Below are 21,069 nucleotides of genomic sequence, written 5' to 3'. Positions count from 1 at the left end.
TTCCCGCCCCCATTCCCGTTATTCCCGACCCATTCCCGTTATTCCCGACCCATTCCCGTTATTCCCGACCCCATTCCCGTTATTCCCGACCCCATTCCCATTATTCCCGACCCATTCCCGTTATTCCCGACCCCATTCCCGTTATTCCCGACCCCATTCCCAACCTCGGAGCTCCTCTCCAGCTCCCCCCGGAACCGCTCCACGCCTGGAATTTTCACCCCCGTGTTGGAATTCCCGACCCCATTTTGGAATTCCCCACCAACTGCCGACCCCCGTTCCCGGCAATTCCCAGGGAATTCCCGAAATTCCCCGGAATTCCGGGAGTTGCCGACCTGCCGGCTCCTCTCCAGCCGGGCCCTGGCGCTCTCCACGTCGCCGCGGATCCTCTCCAGCTCGCGGTCGTGCGCGGCCACCTCGTCCTTCAGGGCGCCCTTGAGCGCCGCCAGCTCCCGCTCCTGGCGCCGCCGGCAGCCGCGGCTCTCCGCCAGCTCCTCGCGGAGCTCCTGGAGGTCCTGGGAATACGGGAAAGTTGGGAAAAATCGGGAAAAGGTGGGATTTGGGAGGTGGGTGGGATCCCCAAAAAAATCCCGGAGTTGCTGGGAATGGGGAAAGTGGGAAAATTGGGGGTTGAGACACCAAAATCTCCTCGCGGGGATCATGGAGATCCTGGGAATACGGGAAAAGTCGGGAAAAGGTGGGAAAAGGTGGGATTTGGGAGGTGGGTGGGATCCCCAAAAACATTCCGGAGTTGCTGGGAATGGGGAAAGTGGGAAAAGTGGGAAAATTGGGGCTTGAGACACCAAAATCTCCTCGCGGGGATCATGGAGGTCCTGGGAATACGGGAAAAGTCGGGAAAAGGTGGGAAAAGTCGGGAAAAGGTGGGAAAAGGTGGGAAAAGGTGGGGAAAAGGTGGGATTTGGGAGGTGGGTGGGATCCCCCAAAAAATCCCGGAGTTCCTGGGAATGGGGAAAGTGGGAAAAGTGGGAAAATTGGGGCTTGAGACACCAAAATCTCCTCGCGGGGATCATGGAGATCCTGGGAATACGGGAAAGTTGGGAAAAGGTGGGAAAAGGTGGGAAAAGGTGGGAAAAGGTGGGAAAAGTTGGGAAAAGGTGGGAAAAGTTGGGATTTGGGAGGTGGGTGGGATCCCCCAAAAAATCCCGGAGTTTCTGGGAATGGGGAAAGTTGGAAAAGTGGGAAAATTGGGGGTTGAGACACCAAAATCTCCTCGCGGGGATCATGGAGATCCTGGGAATACGGGAAAAGTCGGGAAAAGGTGGGAAAAGTTGGGAAAAGGTGGGGAAAGGTGGGAAAAGGTGGGAAAAGTGGGATTTGGGAGGTGGGTGGGATCCCAAAAAATTCCGGAGTTCCTGGGAATGGGGAAAGTTGGAAAAGTGGGAAAATTGGGGGTTGAGACACCAAAATCTCCTCGCGGGGATCATGGAGATCCTGGGAATACGGGAAAAGTCGGGAAAAGGTGGGGAAAGGTGGGAAAAGGTGGGAAAAGGTGGGAAAAGGTGGGAAAAGGTGGGAAAAGGTGGGAAAAGGTGGGAAAAGGTGGGAAAAATCCGGGGTTGGGGTGTGGGCGGGATCTCCCCCCAAAAAAATCCTGGAGTTGCTGGGAATGGGGAAAGTGGGAAAACTGGGGGTTGAGACACCAAAATCACCTCACGGAGCTCCTGGAGATCCTGGGAATACGGGAAAGTTGGGAAACGTTGGGAAAAGTTGGGAAAAGGTGGGAAAAGGTGGGATTTGGGAGGTGGGTGGGATCCCCAAAACATCCCGGAGTTGCTGGGAATGGGGAAAGTGGGAAAAGTGGGATTCGGGGGTGGCCGTGAACTCGAAGAAGCCTTGAGTCGTTCTCGGCGTTCCAGGAGATCCTGGGGATGGGAGAAGTTGGGAAAAATTGGGAAAAGGTGGGAAAAGTTGGGAAAAGTTGGGAAAAATCGGGGGTTGGGAGGTGGGTGGGATCCCCCAAAAAATTCCCGGAGTCGCTGGGAATGGAAAAAGTGGGAAAAAAAAAAAAGGGAAAATCGGGATCTGGGGGGAGCTTGGGATCCCCCAAAAACCTCCTGGAGCCGCTCCTGGGATTCCGGAAAGTCGGGATTTGGGGCGGATTTGGGGGATTTGGGGCGGATTTGGGGCGGATTTGGGGCGGATTTGGGGGATTTGGGGGATTTGGGGGATTTGGGGTGGATTTGGGGCGGATTTGGGGGATTTTGGGGGATTTTGGGGGGTTTTGTGGAGGTTTCCAAGCGGCTTTCACGGTTTTAAGGAAGTTTTTGGGGCGTTTGTTGAGCTTTTTTCGGGGTTTTTTCCCCGATTTTGGAGGTTTTGGGGGTTTTATTGGGATTTTCCCCAATTTTTGGGGATTTTCACGCCTTGGGGGGTTTTTTTAGGAGGATTTTTCCAATATTTTGAGGGTTTTTGGAGCTTTTTTGGGGCATTTTCGGTGCTTTTTATCACAATTTTCCCCGATTTTTTTTCCATTTTCGACACTTTTTTTGGGTTTTTTTTGTTTTTGTTTTTGTTTTTGTTTTTTTTTTTAAATTTTTATTTTCCCAGGGATTTCCCCCATTTTTGCGGCGTTTGGGGCATTTTTAACGTTCCTCATGTTTTTATCGGGATTTTCCCAATCTTTGATGGTTTTAGAGCCTTTTTTGTGTTTTTATCGGGATTTTCCCAATCTTTGATGGTTTTAGCGCCTTTTTTGTGTTTTTATCGGGATTTTCCCAATCTTTGATGGTTTTAGCGCCTTTTTTGTGTTTTTATCGGGATTTTCCCCAATCTTTGATGGTTTTAGCGCCTTTTCTGTGTTTTTATCGGGATTTTCCCCAATCTTTGATGGTTTTAGAGCCTTTTTTGTGTTTTTATCGGGATTTTCCCAATCTTTGATGGTTTTAGTGCCTTTCTTGTGTTTTTATCGGGATTTTCCCCAATTTTTGATGGTTTTAGCGCCTTTTTTGTGTTTTTATCGGGATTTTCCCCAATCTTTGATGGTTTTAATGCCTTTTTTGTGTTTTTATCGGGATTTTCCCAATTTTTGATGGTTTTAGTGCCTTTTTTGTGTTTTTATTGGGATTTCCCCCCATCTTTGATGGTTTTAGAGCCTTTTAATGTTTTTTATCTCGATTTTCCCCCAACTTTTTGCATTTTTGATGCACTTTTCCCGGGCTTTACTGGTATTTCCCCCCGTTTTTGAGGCATTTTTCGTCCTTTTTGTCACAATTTCCCCCATTTCTTTGCGTTTTTTACTCTTTTTTTGTGGTTTTTTTGGGGGGAGGGGGCGGATCCCCTCCCCCCCGGTTTTTTGGCGTTACCTGGTAGAGGCCCTGGGCGTCGGCGTCGTTTTTGGGGTCACCTTTGGGCTCCCCCTGGGCCAGCAGCTGCTCCTCCAGGTGGCCCAGCCGCTCCTCCAGCCGCTCCTTGGCGGCCTGCAGCTCGCTCAGCCTGGCCAGGGAAGGGTTAACGGGGGTGATTAAAGGGTTAATGGGGCGGGGCGGGGATTAAAGGGTTAATGGGGGGTGTTTTGAGGGCAAATTTAAAGGGTTACTTGGGGAAAGGAAAGGGTTAATGGGGGCATTAAAGGGTTAATGGGGGAAAGTCGAGGGTTAATGAGGGAAAGGAAGGGGTTAATTGGGTGATTGTAGGGTTAATTGGATAATTATAGGGTTAATTGGGGGGAATTTAAAGGGTTAATTGGGTGATTATAGGGTTAATTGGGGGAATGGAAGGGTTAATTGGGGAATGGAAGGGTTAATTGGGTGATTATAGGGTTAATTGGGGAATTTAAAGGGTTAATTGGGTGATTATAGGGTTAATTGGGGAATTTAAAGGGTTAATTGGGGGAATTTAAAGGGTTAATTGGGTAATTATAGGGTTAATTGGGTAATTATAGGGTTAATTGGGGGAATTTAAAGGGTTAATTGGGTAATTATAGGGTTAATTGGGGAATTATAGGGTTAATTGGGGAATTTAAAGGGTTAATTGGGAAATTATAGGGTTAATTGCGGGAATTTAAAGGGTTAATTGGGGGAATTTGCTGCCCCTGACTCTTTACGGGACCCCAAACCCCCCCGGGGTGACCCCAAACCCCCCCGGGTGACCCCAAACCCCCCGGGGTGACCCCAAACCCCCCGGGGTGACCCCAAACCCCCCGGGGTGACCCCAAACCCCCCGGGTGACCCCAAACCCCCCGGTGACCCCAAACCCCCCGGTGACCCCAAACCCCACAGGGTGACCCCAAACCCCCCGGTGACCCCAAACCCCACAGGGTGACCCCAAACCCCCCCGGTGACCCCAAACCCCCCCGGGGTGACCCCAAACCCCCCCCGGGTGACCCCAAACCACCCCGGGGTGACCCCAAACCCCCCGGGGTGACCCCAAATCCCCCGGGGTGACCCCAAACCCCCCCGGGGTGACCCCAAACCCCCCCGGGTGACCCCAAACCCCCCGGTGACCCCAAACCCCCCCCCGGGTGACCCCAAACCCCCCCGGGGTGACCCCAAACCCCCCGGGGTGACCCCAAATCCCCCGGGGTGACCCCAAACCCCCCCGGGGTGACCCCAAACCCCCCCGGGTGACCCCAAACCCCCCGGTGACCCCAAACCCCCCGGGGTGACCCCAAACCCCCCGGGGTGACCCCAAACCCCCCCGGGTGACCCCAAACCCCACAGGGTGACCCCAAACCCCCCCGGGGTGACCCCAAACCCCACAGGGTGACCCCAAACCCCCCCGGGGTGACCCCAAACCCCCCCGGGTGACCCCAAACCCCCCGGGTGACCCCAAACCCCACAGGGTGACCCCAAACCCCCCCGGGTGACCCCAAACCCCACAGGGTGACCCCAAACCCCCCCGGGTGACCCCAAACCCCACAGGGTGACCCCAAACCCCCCGGGGTGACCCCAAACCCCCCCGGGTGACCCCAAACCCCCCGGGTGACCCCAAACCCCACAGGGTGACCCCAAACCCCCCCGGGTGACCCCAAACCCCCCCGGGTGACCCCAAACCCCCCGGGGTGACCCCAAACCCCCCGGGTGACCCCAAACCCCACAGGGTGACCCCAAACCCCCCCGGGTGACCCCAAACCCCACAGGGTGACCCCAAACCCCCCCGGGTGACCCCAAACCCCCCCGGGTGACCCCAAACCCTCCCGGTGACCCCAACCCCGCCCCCCCCGGTGACCCCATTACTGGGCCCGGCTCCGCTGCAGCTCCTGGGATTTCCTGTCCAGGGCCCCGCGCAGGGTTTGGGATTGGGGCGACTCCGGAGCGGCCCAGGAGCCCTGCGGGAGCGGGGACGGCAGGCTGAGACCCCGAACCCCGAACCCCGAAATCCCGAAATCCCGAACCCCGAATCCCGAATCCCAAATCCTGAATCCTGAATCCTGAATCTTAAATCCCAAACCCCAAATCCCGAATCCCGAACCCCAAACCCCGAATCCCAAATCCTAAATCCCGAATCCCGAATCCCGAACCCTGAATCCTAAATCTCGAATCCCGAATCCTGAATCCTGAATCCCAAATCCCGAATCCTAAATCCCGAACCCCGAATCCTGAATCCCGAATCCCAAATCCTGAATCCCAAATCCCGAACCCCGCATCCTAAATCTCGAATCCCAAATCCCGAATCCCGAATCCTGAATCCCAAATCCTGAATCCCGAATCCTGAATCCCGAATCCTGTATCCCAAATCTCGAATCCCAAACCCCAAATCCCAAATCCCGAATCCTGAATCCCAAATCCTGAATCCCAAATCCCAAACCCCGAACCCCAAATCCCAAACCCTGAATCGCGAATCCCGAGTCCTGAACCCCAAATCTCAAATCCAAAATCTCAAACCCCAAATCCCAAATCCCAAACCCCGAATCCCAAACCTCAAGTCCCAGTTCCATCCCAAACCCCAAACCCAAATTAATCCCAAATCCCAAACCCCAAATTTTGGGATTTTTCAGATCCCAAACCCCAATTTTGGGATTTTTTGGGGGAATTTTGGGTTCCCAAACCCCAAACTTTGGGATTTTTGGGATCCCAGACCCGGAATTTCGGGATTTTTGAGATCCCAAACCCCAATTTTGGGATTTTTTGGGGAATTTTGGGCTCCCAAACACCCAATTTCGGGATTTTTTGGGGGAATTTTGGGTTCCCAAACCCCAAATTTTGGGGGAATTTTGGGTTTTTGTGATCTCAAACCCCAAACTTCGGGATTTTTGGGATCCCAAACCCAGAATTTTGGGATTTTTGAGATCCCAAACCCCAATTTTGGGATTTTTGGGGAATTTTGGGCTCCCAAACCCCCGAATTTTGGGATTTTTGGGGAATTTTGGGCTCCCAAACCCCGAATTTTGGGATTTTTTGGGGGAATTTTGGGTTTTTGTGATCCCAAGCCCCCAATTTTGGGATTTTTGAGATTCCAAACCCCCGAATTTTGGGATTTTTGGGGAATTTTGGGCTCCCAAACCCTGAATTTTGGGGGAATTTTGGGGAATTTTGGGGGAATTTTGGGGAATTTTGGGGAATTTTGGGGGAATTTTGGGGGAATTTTGGGGGAATTTTGGGGAATTTTGGGGGAATTTTGGGGGAATTTTGGGGGAATTTTGGGGGAATTTGGGGGAATTTGCGGGAATTTGGGGGAATTTTGGGGGAATTTGGGGGAATTTTGGGGAATTTTGGGGAATTTTGGGGTTCCCCTCTCACCGCCAGCTCCTGGAAGGCCTCGAGCAGCCGCGAGCTTTTCGTCTTCAGGGAAACTTCGCTCTCCGAGCTCCTGGGATTGGGGGAAAAATCCGGAATTTTGGGGTCAGGAAAAAAAAATGGGAATTTTGGGGTCCGGGAACGAGGAACTGGGGCCGGATTCCCCCGAAATTCAGGATTTGAGGAAAATTTGGGAATTTTGGGGTCAGGGAACGAGGAATTGGGGCCGGATTCCCCCGAAATTCAGGATTTGGGGGAAAATTCGGGAATTTTGGGGTCAGGGAATGAGGAATTGGGGCCGGATTCCCCCGAAATTCAGGATTTGGGGGAAAATTCGGGAACTTTGGGTTATTTTGGGATATTTTGGGACATTTTGGGACATTTTGGGATATTTTGGGACATTTTGGGATATTTTGGGATATTTTGGGAAGGTTTTAGGGGGAATGTTATTTTTTCAGGGGGATTTTGGGGGATTTTAACGGTTTTCAGACAGATTTTGGGGATTTTATTTTTTTTAAGGGGATTTTATGGTTTTTTAAAGAATTTTTAAATTTTACTTTTCTCAGGGGGATTTTAAGTGTTTTTCTGGGGATTTTGGGACATTTTGGGATATTTTGGGAGGGTTTTAGGGGGAATGTTTGGTTTTTTAGGGGGATTTAGGGGGATTTTATGGGTTTTTTAAAATAATTTTTTAAATTTTACTTTTCTCAGGGGGATTTTACGTGTTTTCCGAGGGATTTTGGGACATTTTGGGACATTTTGGGACATTTTGGGACATTTTGGGATATTTTGGGGGTTGGGGAGGGTTTTAGGGGAGATTTTATGGGGGTTTGGAAGGGATTTTGGGGGATTTCGTTATTTTTCAGAGGGATCTCTTTGGGTTTGATGCATTTTTCGGGGCATTTGGGGACATTTGGGGACATTTGGGGACATTTTTGGGGCTCACCCCTCCTTTAGGATGCCGTAGATGAGCTCGGTGGGGTTTTTTCCTGCCCCCAGTTCCCGCTGGTCCCGCAGCAGGTCCGGGGTGGATTTCAGCTCCGGGGAGGGAACAAGGAAAAAAAAAAATTCCTCAATTCCAACCCCACAAAAAAAACCCAAAAACTTAAATCCCGATTTTATAGAGAAATTCCAGCATTTTATAGGGAAAATTCCACCACTTTATAGGGAAAAAATCCACAGTTTTATAGGGGAAAAATCCACAATTTTATAGAGAAAAAAATTCCATAATTTTATAGGAAAAAATTCCACAATTTTATAGAGAAAAATCCTCAATTTTATAGGGAAAATCCCACAATTTTATAGGGAAAAAATCCACAGTTTTATAGAGAAAATTCCATAATTTTATAAAGAAAAAATTCCATAATTTTATAGGGAAAAAATTCCACCATTTTATAGAGAAAATTCCTCAATTTTATAGGGAAAATCCCACAATTTTATGGGAAAAAATTCCACAATTTCATAGAGAAAATTCCACAATTTTATAGGGAAAAAATCCACAATTTTATAGGGAAAAAATCCATAATTTTATAGAGAAAAAAACTCCACAATTTTATGGGAAAAAATTCTATAATTTTATAGAGAAAAAAATTCCACAATTTTATGGGGAAAAAATTCTATAATTTTATAGGGAAAATTCCAGATTTTTATGGGAAAAAATTCCATAATTTTATAGAGAAAATTCCATAATTTTATAGGAAAAAAATCCATAATTTTTTAGAGAAAATTCCACAATTTTATAGGGAAAAAATCCACAATTTTATAGAGAAAAAAATTCCATCATTTTATAGGGAAAAATCCATAATTTTATGGGAAAAAATCCACAATTTTATAGGGAAAAAAATCCATAATTTTATAGAGAAAAAATCCCACAATTTTATAGGGAAAATTCCCAATTTCATAGGAAAAAACCCCCCACGATTTATTTTCAAAAATCCCCATTTTTAAAAAAGAAGAAATCCCCTTTTTTTCACCAAAACCTTCGGGGTTTTTTTTTAATGAAAATCCCTTTTATTTTCTTAGGAAAAACCCCAAATATATTAGAAAAAAAACCCACCATTTTTTACCAAAAAAATCCCATTTTTCCACCAAAACTTTCGGGGTTTTAGGAAAATCCCTTTCTTTAGGAAAAAGCCCAAATTTATTAGAAAAAAAAAAACCCACCATTTTTTACCAAAAAAATCCCATTTTTCCACCAAAACCTTCGGGTTGTTTTTTTTTTAAGAAAATCCCTTTTTTCGTCGTTAGGAAAAAACCCCAAATTTATTCGAAAACCCCATTTTTTTTCACCAAAATCCCCTTTTTTTAACCAAAATCCCCAAATTTTAACCAAAATCCCCCATTTTTTTAGGAAAACCCCCCAATCTTTTCGAACCCCTCCATTTTCTCGAGGAAAACCTTTTTTATTTCAAGGAAAAAACCCCCAAATTTTAAAGAAAAACCCCCGAATTTTTAACCAAAACCCCCCAAATTTTTCACCCACCCCCCATTTCTCCCCCCCCTTACCTTCATCTCCACGCTCCGCTCCTCCCTGACTCCAAGTCCAGAGGAAATTTCGGGAATTTTGGGCCGGATCCCGCCGGATTCCCGGGAATTCCGCGATTCCAAACTCTGGGAACGTTTCCCGGCCTCGGCCCCGCGGATCCTTCGGGCCGTTCGTCCCCGGGGCCCGGAATTCCCGGTTTTCTGGTCGAATTTGGTGATCAGGGAATTCACAGAGCTCAGGGGTTCCGTGTCCACGTCCCCGGGGCTTTTGGGGATTTTCCCGGGATTTTTTTCCGGGTTTTTTGGGGATTTTCCTTCGGTTTTTTCCGGGTTTTTTCCGTTTTCCGGACGGGTTTTTTCCGGGTTTGGGGGGATTTTTCCGTCGTTTTTTCCCGCGTTTTCGGGGATTCCCGGACGGTTTTTTCCCACGTTTTGGGCGATCTGGGGAGTTTCCCGCTGGATTTTTCCCAAATTTTTGGCGAAAGGAGCGGACAGGTCGTTGTGGGATCGGGAGCGGCGAAGTTCCTCCGAGGGGACCGGAGATAAAAACCTCGGGATCTCCCGGGATCCCCCGAATTCCTCACCCGAAAACTTCGGGATCCCTCGGGATTCTTCCTGATCCCGACCCGAAAAGTTCGGGATCGCCCCGGCGCCGCCGTCCTCCGCCCTCCTCCCGGAAGGGTTTGGGGCCACTCCCGCGTCTCCAAACTCACCGAAATCCCGATTCCGCCGCCTTTCCCCCTCTCCAATCGCAGCCAAACCCGAATTTCGCCTCGTCCTCCCCTCTCCAGATCCACCAAAAGCCCGACCCGGCCTCGTTTTCGCCTCTCCAAAGTCCCCCAAATCCCGAGTTTTCGGCAGTTTGGAACTCCCGGGCGCGCCGAAATGGGAATCCGCCTCTCCAGACGGAGCCAAATCGCGATTTCGCCCCGTTTCGACCCCTCCAAACGGATCCAAACGGGAATTTTGTCCCGTTTCGACCCCTCCAAACTGCTCCAAATCGCGATTTCGCCCCATTTCAAGCCCTCCAAACTGCTCCAAATCGCGATTTCTCCCCGTTTCCACCCCTCCGAGCTCCTCCAAACGGGAATTTCGCCCCATTTCCATCCCTCCAAACCCCTGCGAACGGGAATTCCTCCCCGTTTCGACCTCTCCAAACTGCTCCAAATCACAATTTCTCCCCATTTTGGCCTCTCCAAACTTCTCCAAATCGCGATTTCTCCCCGTTTCGACCCCTCCAAACTGCTCCAAACGTGGATTTCTCCCCATTTCCACCCCCCCAAACTCCTCCGAACGGGAATTTCGCCCCATTTCAACCCCTCCAAACTCCTCCAAATCGCGATTCCTCCCCGTTTCCACCCCTCCAAACTCCTCCAAATCGCGATTCCTCCCCGTTTCCACCCCTCCAAACTCCTCCAAATCGCGATTCCTCCCCGTCTCGGCCCCTCCGAGCTCCTCCGCGGGGGAATTCGGCCCCGTCCCGGCCGCCGGCCCCGCGCCGCCGAAGCTCCGGCCGCCTTTGTCGCCGCTGTCGCCGCTGTCGAGCACCACGAAGGGCCGCCCGGCGATACCGCGGACCCTCACGGCCACGCCGTAGGAGCCGCCCCGCGCCCGCGGGGCTCGCCGCGGCCTCGGGGGCTCCCGGAGCTCGTCGATAAATCGGATCTGGACCCCGTAATCCACGGGCTTGGCCGCCATGGCCTGGAGGGGAAAAAAAAAATCGGGAATTTGGGGGGTTTGGAAAGAAATCGGGGGGTTTCTTCGCGTTTTTCGCTTTTTTCTCCCCGTTTTTGAATGGTTTTTTAAAGTGGTTTTTTTTCCCCATTTTTGGCATCTTTTTCCCCATTTCTCCCCCCCCCCCCCTTTTTTTTTAAAGTGGTTTTTTATCCCCATTTTTCCCCCGATTTTTTTTCCCATTTTTCCCCCCAGTTTTTTTTTTCCATTTTCCCCCCAGTTTTTTTTTTCCATTTCCCCCCCAGTTTTTTCCCATTTTTCCCCCAGTTTTTTTTTTCCCATTTTTCCCCCAGTTTTTTTTCCCATTTTTCCCCCAGTTTTTTTCCCCATTTTTCCCGGGTTTTCCCCAGTTTTTTTTTCCCCCCCCCCATTTTCCCCCAGTTTTTCTCCCCATTTTTCCCCCAGTTTTTTCTCCATTTCCCCCCAGTTTTTTCCCATTTTTCCCCCAGTTTTTTTTTCCATTTTCCCCCCAGTTTTTTTCCCATTTTCCCCCAGTTTTTCCCCATTTTTCCCCCAGTTTTTTTCCTCCATTTTTCCCGGGTTTTCCCCAGGGTTTGGTATTTTTCTTTTTCCCATTTTCCCCCCAGATTTTTCCCCATTTTTCCCGGGTTTTCCCCAGGATTTTCTTTTTCCCATTTTCCCCCAGTTTTTCCCCATTTTTCCCGAGTTTTCCCCAGGATTTTTTTTTCCCATTTTCCCCCAGTTTTTTCCCCCATTTTTCCCGGGTTTTCCCCAGGGTTTGGTTTTTTTCTTTTTCCCATTTTCCCCCAGTTTTTCCCCCATTTTTCCCGGGTTTTCCCCAGGGTTTGGGGTTTTTTTTTCCCATTTTCCCCCAGTTTTTTCCCCCATTTTTCCCGGGTTTTCCCCAGGGTTTGTTTTTTTCTTTTTCCCATTTTCCCCCAGTTTTTTCCCCCAATTTTCCCGGGTTTTCCCCAGGGTTTGTTTTTTTTTTTCCCATTTTCCCCCAGTTTTTCCCCCATTTTTCCCGGGTTTTCCCCAGGCTTTGGGTTTTTTTTTTCCCATTTTCCCCCAGTTTTTCCCCATTTTTCCCGGGTTTTCCCCAGGGTTTGGTTTTTTTTTTTTCCCATTTTCCCCCAGTTTTTCCCCATTTTTCCCGGGTTTTCCCCAGGGTTTGGTTTTTTTTCCCCATTTTCCCCCAGTTTTTCCCCCCAATTTTCCCGGGTTTTCCCCAGGGTTTGTTTTTTTCTTTTTCCCATTTTCCCCCAGTTTTTCCCCATTTTTCCCGGCCGGCGGTGACATTTCGGGAGCAGCGCCCGGACGGAACCTCCCCCCGCCCCCAATCCCAGAAATCCTCCGGAAACGCCGGGAAAAAAAATCAAAAAAAAAAATCGGGAATTTCGGGTCGGGAAAAGCCGCGATCCCGCCCCAAATTCCAAGTTTTTTTGTTTTCTTTTTCCCGGAAAAAAAAAAAAAAAATCAGGAATGAGGCAAAGAGCTGCGGAATGCCGGGGGGGGAGGGGAGGGGAGGGGAGGGGAGGGGAGGGGAGGGGAGGGGGGAGATTTTGGGACCTTTGGGGGGATTTGGGGGATTTTTGGTGGATTTTGGGACGTTTGTGGGGATTTGGGGGATTTTGGGGGGGGATTTGTGGATTTTGGGACCTTTGTGGGGATTTGGGGGATTGTTTTGCGGATTTGGGGGTTTTGGGGGATTGTTTGGGGATTTTTGAGGGGATTTGGGGGATTTTTGGGAGATTTTTGGGACGTTTGTGGGGATTTGGGGGATTGTTTTGTGGATTTGGGGGTTTTGGGGGATTGTTTGGGGATTTTTGAGGGGATTTGGGGATTTTTGAGGGGATTTGGGGATTTTTTGTGGGGATTTTGGGGGATTTTTTTGTGGATTTTGGGATGTTTGGGGGGATTTCGGGGATTGTTTTGGGGATTTTGGGGGATTTTTTGGGGATTTTTTGGGGATTTGGGGGATTTTGGGGGGATTTGGGGGATTTTTTGGTGGATTTTGGGACGTTTGTGGGGATTTTGGGATTGTTTTGCGGATTTGGGGGATTTTTTGGTGGATTTTGGGACGTTTGTGGATATTTTTGGGGGAGTTTTTTTGTCGGGAGGTTTGGGATTTTTTGCGGCGATTTTGCGATGTTGGTTCGGATTTTGGGACCTTTGTGGGGATTTGGGGGATTGTTTTGTGGATTTGGGGGGATTTGGGGGATTTTGGGGGATTTTTTGGGGATTTTGGGGGATTTTTTTGTGGATTTTGGGATGTCTGTGGGGATTTGGGGGATTTTTGGGAGATTTTTGGGACGTTTGTGGGGATTTGGGGGATTGTTTTGCGGATTTGGGGGTTTTGGGGGATTGTTTGGGGGATTTGGGGGGGATGTGGGGATTTTTGGGGGGATTTGGGGATTTTGGGGGGGATTTTGGGGGATTTTTTTGTAGATTTTGGGATGTTTGGGGGGGATTTCGGGGATGTTTTGGAGATTTTGGGATGTTTGTGGGGATTTGGGGGGATTTTGGGGGTTTTTTGGGGGGATTTTGGGACTTTTGTGGGGATTTGGGGGATTGTTTTGTGGATTTGGAGGTTTTGGGGGATTGTTTGGGGGATTTTGGGGAGATTTGGGGATTTTTGGGGGGATTTGGGGATTTTTTGTGGGGATTTTGGGGGATTGTTTTGTGGATTTTGGGATGTTTGGGGGGATTTCGGGGATGTTTTGGAGATTTGGGATGTTTGTGGGGATTTGGGGGGATTTTGGGGGTTTTTTGGGGGGATTTTGGGACCTTTGTGGGGATTTGGGGGATTGTTTTGGGGATTTGGGAAGATTTTGGGGGGGATTTGGGGGATTGTTTTGTGGATTTTGGGGGGATTTTGGGGATTTTTTGGGGGATTTTGGGATTTTTTGGGGGGATTTGGGGATTTTTTGTGGATTTTGGGATGTTTGGGGGGATTTCGGGGATGTTTTGGAGATTTTGGGATTTTTGGGGGGATTTGGGGATTTTTTGTTGGGATTTGGGGGATTTTTTTGTGTTTGTTTGTTCGGATTTCGGGATGCCGGGATGGGTGTGGAGCGCCGGGCAAACCTCCTCAAAATCCCCCAAAAACCTCCCAAAACAAACTCCCCAAAAGGGGGCGGGATCCCTCCCAGATCCTGAGGTCTGTAACAGATCCCAGGAAAACCGGGAAGGGCCGGGATCCATCCCAAATCCCAGCAAGGGCCTGGATCCACGCCAGATCCCAGGATCCACTCGAAATCCCAGATCCCCGGATCCCGAATCCCGGGAAGGGCTTGGAGCCAACGCAGATCCTGGGATCCACCCCAAACTCATCCCAAATCCCTGGAACCACCCCAAATCCATCCCAGATCCCAAACGCATCCCAAAATCCCGGGATCCATGCCAAAGCCCAAATCCATCCCAGATTCCCGGATCCATCGCAAATCCCAAATCCCGGATCCCAGATCCATCCCAAATTCATCCCAAATCCATCCCAAACCCCAAAATCCCGAATCCCTGGATCCCAAATCCCTGGATCCCAAATCCCAAATGCATCCCAAAATCCTGGGATCATCCCAAATCCCAGATCCCAGATCCATCCCAAATCCATCCCAAACCCCAAAATCCCGAATCCCTGGATCCCAAATCCCTGGATCCCAAATCCCAAATGCATCCCAAAATCCTGGGATCATCCCAAATCCCAGATCCCAGATCCATCCCAAATCCATCCCAAACCCCAAAATCCCGAATCCCTGGATCCCAAATCCCGAATGCATCCCAAAATCCCGGGATCCATCCCAAATTCCTGGAATCATCCCAAATCCCAAACCCCAAATCCCAAATCCCGGATCCCAAATCCATCCCGGATCCCAAATCCCGGATCCCAGATTCCTGGATCCCAAATCCCGGATCCCAGATCCTGGATCCCAAATCCCTGGAATCAACCCGAACCCATCGCCGATCCTAAATCCCTGGAACCATCCCGGGTGCTGGATGGATCCCAACTCCCAACTCCCGGATTTCTGGATCAATCCCAAATTCCCGGGGCAGGTGGCGGCTCGGCGGGGAGGGCGGGGGATGGGAACGAGCCCGGACGGATTTTGGCTCCGGAAAAACTTCGGGAATGGGAAAAACAGGGACGGGAGGCGGGATAAAAACGGGGGAAAAACCAGGAAAACGGGAATTTCGGGGTTGAAAAATGGGGGGAAAAAACCGGGAAAATTGAATTTCGGGGTTAAAAAACGGGAAGAAAACCAGGAAAATTGAATTTAGGGGTTAAAAAATGGGGAAAAACCCGGAAAAATTGAATTTCGGGGTTAAAAAGGGGGAAGAAAACCAGGAAAATTGAATTTAGGGGTTAAAAAATGGGGGAAAAAAACCGGGAAAATTGAATTTCGGGGTTAAAAAACAGGAAGAAAACCGGGAAAACGGGAATTTCGGGGTTAAAAACGGGACAAACCAGGAAAATGGAATTTAGGGGCTGAAAAATAAAGGAAAAAACACTTTTCCTGGGAATCCAGATGGACAAAAAAAGTGGGAAATGGGAATTTAGGGGTGAAAAAATGGGAGGAAAAGGTCGTGTCCCAACCCAAAAAAAAAGGAATTTAGGGGTTAAAAAATGAGGAAAAAACCCGGGAAATGGGAATATCAGGGTTTAAAAAATGGGGAAAAGTGGGAAATGGGAATTTAGGGGGGAAAAATGGGGGGAAAAAGCAGGAAAATGGGAATTTAGGGGTTAAAGGAAAGGAACAATGGATTTAACCGGAAAACCGGAAGGAAAAAAGTGGGAAAAGGGAATTCAGCGGTTAAAAAATGGGAAAAAAGGTGGGAAAATGGGATTTTAATGGTTAAAGCAATGGGGGAAAGGAGGAAAATGGGAATTTAGGAGTTAAAACAAGGTGGGGGGGAAAAAAAATGGGAATTTTTCCTGGAAAAACACCGGGCATGGGAATTGGGGTCAGGGAAAACCGGGAGAGGCCCCTCGGGAAAGGGAAAATTCCGGGAATTTGTGGGGCTGGACGGGAGCCAGGGAAGCACAAAGAGCCTTTTGTGGCCCCGACCCAGGAAAAAAAAAAAGAGTTTTGTCATTCCCGGAGAAAAACAGGGAAAAAAAAAAGATAAAAAGATGGAAGTTTTCCTAAAAAAAAATCGGAAAAAAGAGATTTTTAATAATAAAAAAATAATAATAAAAAAGACACTTAATAAAAATAAAAAGATTTATTAAAAAGGTATTTTGTAAAAATAAAAAGATTTATAAAAAGATATTTTGTAAAAGTAAAAATATTTATAAAAAGATATTTTGTAAAAAAAAATAGGGAAAGATTTTAAAATAAATATTAAAAAGATGGAAATAGAAAATTTTTTTTTCCCTGTTTTTCACGTTTTTTGGACTCTTTCTGAAGGAGGGGGAAAAAAATAAAAGGGATTTTGGGAATGGGGAAAGTGCTGGGAGAGGGAGAGAAAAATCCCAAATTATCCCCAAAATATTCCCAAAATATTCCCAAATTATCCCCAAAATATCCCCAAAATAGCCCCAAAATAGCCCCAAAATATTCCCAAAATATCCCCAAAATATCCCCAAAATATCCCCAAAATATTCCCAAAATATCCCCAAAATAGCCCCAAAATATTCCCAAATTAGCCCCAAAATAGCCCCAAAATATTCCCAAAATAGCCCCAAAATATCCCCAAAATAGCCCCAAAATAGCCCCAAAATAGCCCCAAAATATTCCCAAAATATCCCCAAAATAGCCCCAAAATAGCCCCAAAATATTCCCAAAATATCCCCAAAATAGCCCCAAAATAGCCCCAAAATATTCCCAAAATATCCCCAAAATATCCCCAAAATATTCCCAAAATATCCCCAAAATAGCCCCAAAATATCCCCAAAATATTCCCAAAATATCCCCAAAATAGCCCCAAAATATTCCCAAATTAGCCCCAAAATAGCCCCAAAATATTCCCAAAATATCCCCAAAATATCCCCAAAATAGCCCCAAAATATTCCCAAAATATCCCCAAAATATCCCCAAAATATTCCCAAAATATCCCCAAAATATCCCCAAAATATCCCCAAAATATCCCCAAAATAGCCCCAAAATATCCCTAAAATAGCCCCAAAATAGCCCCAAAATAGCCCCAAAATAGCCCCAAAATATTCCCAAAATATTCCCAAAATATCCCCAAAATAGCCCCAAAATAGCCCCAAAATATTCCCAAAATAGCCCCAAAATAGCCCCAAAATAGCCCCAAAATATTCCCAAAATATCCCCAAAATATCCCCAAAATATCCCCAAAATAGCCCCAAAATAGCCCCAAAATATTCCCAAAATATCCCCAAAATAGCCCCAAAATAGCCCCAAAATATTCCCAAAATATCCCCAAAATAGCCCCAAAATATTCCCAAAATATCCCCAAAATAGCCCCAAAATAGCCCCAAAATATTCCCAAAATATCCCCAAAATAGCCCCAAAATATTCCCAAATTAGCCCCAAAATAGCCCCAAAATATTCCCAAAATATCCCCAAAATATCCCCAAAATAGCCCCAAAATATTCCCAAAATATCCCCAAAATAGCCCCAAAATATCCCCAAAATATTCCCAAAATATCCCCAAAATAGCCCCAAAATATTCCCAAATTAGCCCCAAAATAGCCCCAAAATATTCCCAAAATATCCCCAAAATATCCCCAAAATATTCCCAAAATATCCCCAAAATATCCCCAAAATATCCCCAAAATAGCCCCAAAATATCCCCAAAATAGCCCCAAAATAGCCCCAAAATATTCCCAAAATAGCCCCAAAATATCCCCAAAATTGCCGGGTTTGGATCTCGCCAATATTGAGGAGTGAGGTTTTCCCCAAAATTTCTGGTTTTCCCCCCAAATTTCTGGATTTTCCCCCAAATTTCTGGATTTCCCCCCAAATTCTGAATTTTCCCCCCAAAATTCTGAATTTTCCCCCCCAAATTCTGAGTGTTTCCCCCCCAAATTTTGCTCCGTTTGTCCCCAAAATTCTGATCTTTTTTCCCAGAATTTGGATTTCTTCCCCCAAAATTCAAATTTTTTCCCCCCCAAAATTCTGCTTTGATTTCCCAAAATTCTGATTTTTTTTTCCCCCAAATTCTCCTTTTTTCCCCCAAACTTCTGATCTTTTTTTTCTCCCAGAATTTGGATTTTTTTCCCAAAAATTCAAAATTTTTTCCCCAAAATTCCGATTTTTTCCCCCAAATTCTGCCCCGTTCCCGAGTCCCCAAACGACCCCAAATTATCCCAAATTCATGATCCCAAATTTTCCAAAATTAAGGATCCCAAAGGAGCCGAATTTCCCCCAAATTAACGATCCCAAATTAATGAGCCCAGAAAAATTACCCCAAATTAATTAACCCGAATTATCCCAAATTAATGATCCCAAATTAATTACCGCCAAATTGCCCCAAATGATCTCAAATTAATGATCCCAAATTAATGAGCCCAGAAAAATTACCCCAAATTAATTACCCCAAATGATCCCAAATTAATGATCCCAAATTAATGATCCCAAATTAATGATCCCAAATTAATGAGCCCAAATTAATTACCCCAAATGATCCCAATTAATGATCCCAAATTAATGAGCCCAGAAAAATTACCCCAAATTAATTACCCCGAATGATCCCCAAATTAATGATCCCAAATTAATGATCCCAAATTAATGATCCCAAATTAATTACCCCAAATTAATTACCCCAGACAAATGACCCCAAATTAATTACCCCAAATGATCCCAAATTACCCCTAATTAATTACCCCAAGTGAATTTTCCCAAGCTAATTACCCCGAGCTAATTACCCCGAGCTAATTAGCCGAGGATATTTTTATTTTCCCTCCGGGGGGATTTTTCCCAGAATTCTCCACCCTCGGCTCCTCCCCCCGGGCGGATTTTGGGGTCAAAATTTGGGATTTTGGTGAATTTTCCATGGAAAAATGGGAATTTTTTCATGGAAAAAGGGTCGGGAATGGGAATTTTCACATGGAAAATGGGAATTTTTTCATGGAAAAATGGGAATTTTTACCGGGAAAAGGGGTCGGGAATGGGAACTTTCACATGGAAACCGGGAATTTTTCATGGAAAAATGGGAATTTTTTAATGGAAAAAGGATCGGGAATGGGAATTTTCACATGGAAAACGGGAATTTTTCATGGAAAAATGGGATTTTTTCATGGAAAAAGGGTCGGGAATGGGAATTTTCTCATGGAAAAATGGGAATTTTTACCGGGAAAAGGGGTCGGGAATGGGAATTTTCCACGGGAAAATGGTCGGGAATGGGATTTTTCTCTTGGAAAAACGGCCGGGACTAGGAAATCTCCACCCCGAGGAACTGATCCCGAATTCCATCCCAGATTCCCGACCCCGAGGGATTCACCCCAAATTCAATCCCGAATTTTCCGCCTCGGGAATTTCAGCCCCGATCCCAAAAAAGCCGCAAAAGGAAAAGGCAAAACCCAAATCCTGCCCGGGGAAAGGAAATTCCGAAGGAAATTCCAAAGGAATTCCCACCCCGAACCGGTCGGACCGGTCTGGGAACAACGCCCGGAGCGATCCCATAAAACCGCGAACAAAAGGGGGGAAAGGGACGAAATTCCCGGGATTTGGGATCGATCCCGCAAAACCCCAAAGGGACCAAATTCCCGGGATTTGGGATCCTCTGGATTTTGGGATCAATCCCAAAAAAAAAACCAAGGAAAGGGGGGAAAAGGGACCAAATTCCCGGGATTTGGGATCGATCCCACAAAACCCCAAAGGGACCAAATTCCCGGGATTTGGGATCCTCTGGATTTTGGGATCAATCCCAAAAAAAAAACCCCAAGAAAAGGGGGGGAAAGGGACAGAAAATTCCCGGGATTTGGGATCCCCTGGATACGCCGGGCCCCCGCCCCGTGTCACCCACAGCCCGGCCCGGTGCCACCAGCGCCAGCTCCGGTGTCACCAACACCCCGGCCCGTGTCACCAACACCCCCGGCCCGTGTCACCAACACCCCGGCCCCGGTGCCACCAGCGCCAGCTCCGGTGTCACCGTCGCTTTCCCCGGTGCCACCCGGACCCGGCCCGTGTCACCAGCGCCATCTCTGGGTGTCACCAACACCGAGTCCCGATGTCACCCGCACCCGCTCCGGTGTCACCAGTGCCCTGCCCCGTGTCCCCGACGCTCTCTCCGGTGTCACCAGCGCCCTGCCCGGTGTCACCAGTGGCCTGTCCTCCCGTGTCACCAAGACCCTCTGCGTGTCCCCAGCCCCCCGCCCGGTGTCCCCAAGCCCCTACCTGGTGTCCCTCCACCCCTGAAGGATGTCCCCAGCCCCCTCCGCGATGTCCCCAGCCCCTGGCCGGTGTCCCCAAGGCGGTGTCCGGTGTCCCCAGCCCCCTGCCCGGTGTCCCCAGACCCTGGCCGGTGTCCCCAGCCCCTCTCCGGTGTCCCCAAGGCGGTGTCCGGTGTCCCCAGCCCCCTGCCCGGTGTCCCCAGACCCCTGCCCGATGTCCCCAGCCCCTCTCCGGTGTCCCCAAGGCGGTGTCCGGTGTCCCCAGGCCCCGTTTCCCGGTGTCCCCTCCCCGCCCGCTGTCCCCGGACCCCTGTATGATGACCCCGGATCCCATTTCCCGGTGTCCCCCCGCCGCCCGCTGTCCCCAGCCCCCCGCCCGATGTCCCCAGCCCCTCTCCGGTGTCCCCAAGGCGGTGTCCGGTGTCGCCAGGCCCCGTTTCCCGGTGTCCCCTCCCCGCCCGCTGTCCCTGGACTCCTGCCCGCTGTCGCTGGACCCCCGCCCGCTGTCCCCAGACCCCCGGCCGCTGTCCCCAGACCCCCGCCCGGTGTCCCCAGACCCCCGCCCGGTGTCCCCAAGGCGGTGTCCGGTGTCGCCAGGCCCCGTTTCCCGGTGTCCCCTCCCCGCCCGCTGTCGCTGGACTCCTGCCCGCTGTCGCTGGACCCCCGCCCGCTGTCCCCAGACCCCCGGCCGCTGTCCCCAGACCCCCGCCCGGTGTCCCCGAGCCGTGCCCGGTGTCCCCGAGCCGTTCCCGGTGGCCCCAGGCCCCGTTTCCCGGTGTCCCCCCCCCGCACTCACCGGCCGCTCCCGCCGCAGCCACCGCAACCTGTTACCTTTGCCCAGGCCCCGCCCCTCGCCGCTAATTGGCCAGCGCCGCCGCAAGCCCCGCCCCCTTCGGCGCGCCC

At 48.9% G+C, this 21,069-nt stretch overlaps 1 protein-coding gene across 2 annotated transcripts in view; it reads right to left on the bottom strand.

The window, feature by feature from the left end:
* CGN (cingulin) overlaps window positions 1–21,011 on the bottom strand; it is a 36,507-nt gene extending 15,496 nt beyond the window's left edge. For both annotated transcript variants that reach the window (XM_066206880.1, XM_066206881.1), the window contains exons 1-7: window positions 20,963–21,011; window positions 9,198–10,877; window positions 7,639–7,730; window positions 6,696–6,765; window positions 5,193–5,284; window positions 3,321–3,450; window positions 333–512 (exon numbers count right to left, since the gene is read on the bottom strand). In XM_066206880.1, the coding sequence (XP_066062977.1) occupies window positions 333–512; window positions 3,321–3,450; window positions 5,193–5,284; window positions 6,696–6,765; window positions 7,639–7,730; window positions 9,198–10,874 (2,241 nt within the window). In that variant the 5' untranslated portion in view covers window positions 10,875–10,877; window positions 20,963–21,011. The remainder of the gene's footprint in view (window positions 1–332; window positions 513–3,320; window positions 3,451–5,192; window positions 5,285–6,695; window positions 6,766–7,638; window positions 7,731–9,197; window positions 10,878–20,962) is intronic.
* Window positions 21,012–21,069: the final 58 nt, after the last annotated feature.

The sequence above is a fragment of the Chamaea fasciata genome, unplaced genomic scaffold (genome assembly GCF_029207755.1).
Source record: "Chamaea fasciata isolate MVZ Bird 193981 ecotype frontalis unplaced genomic scaffold, bChaFas1.0.hap1 SCAF_31, whole genome shotgun sequence".
Taxonomy (NCBI): domain Eukaryota; kingdom Metazoa; phylum Chordata; class Aves; order Passeriformes; family Sylviidae; genus Chamaea; species Chamaea fasciata.
The sequence above is the reverse complement of the archived record's forward strand: the minus strand, read 5'-3'. Positions and strand labels throughout refer to the sequence as shown.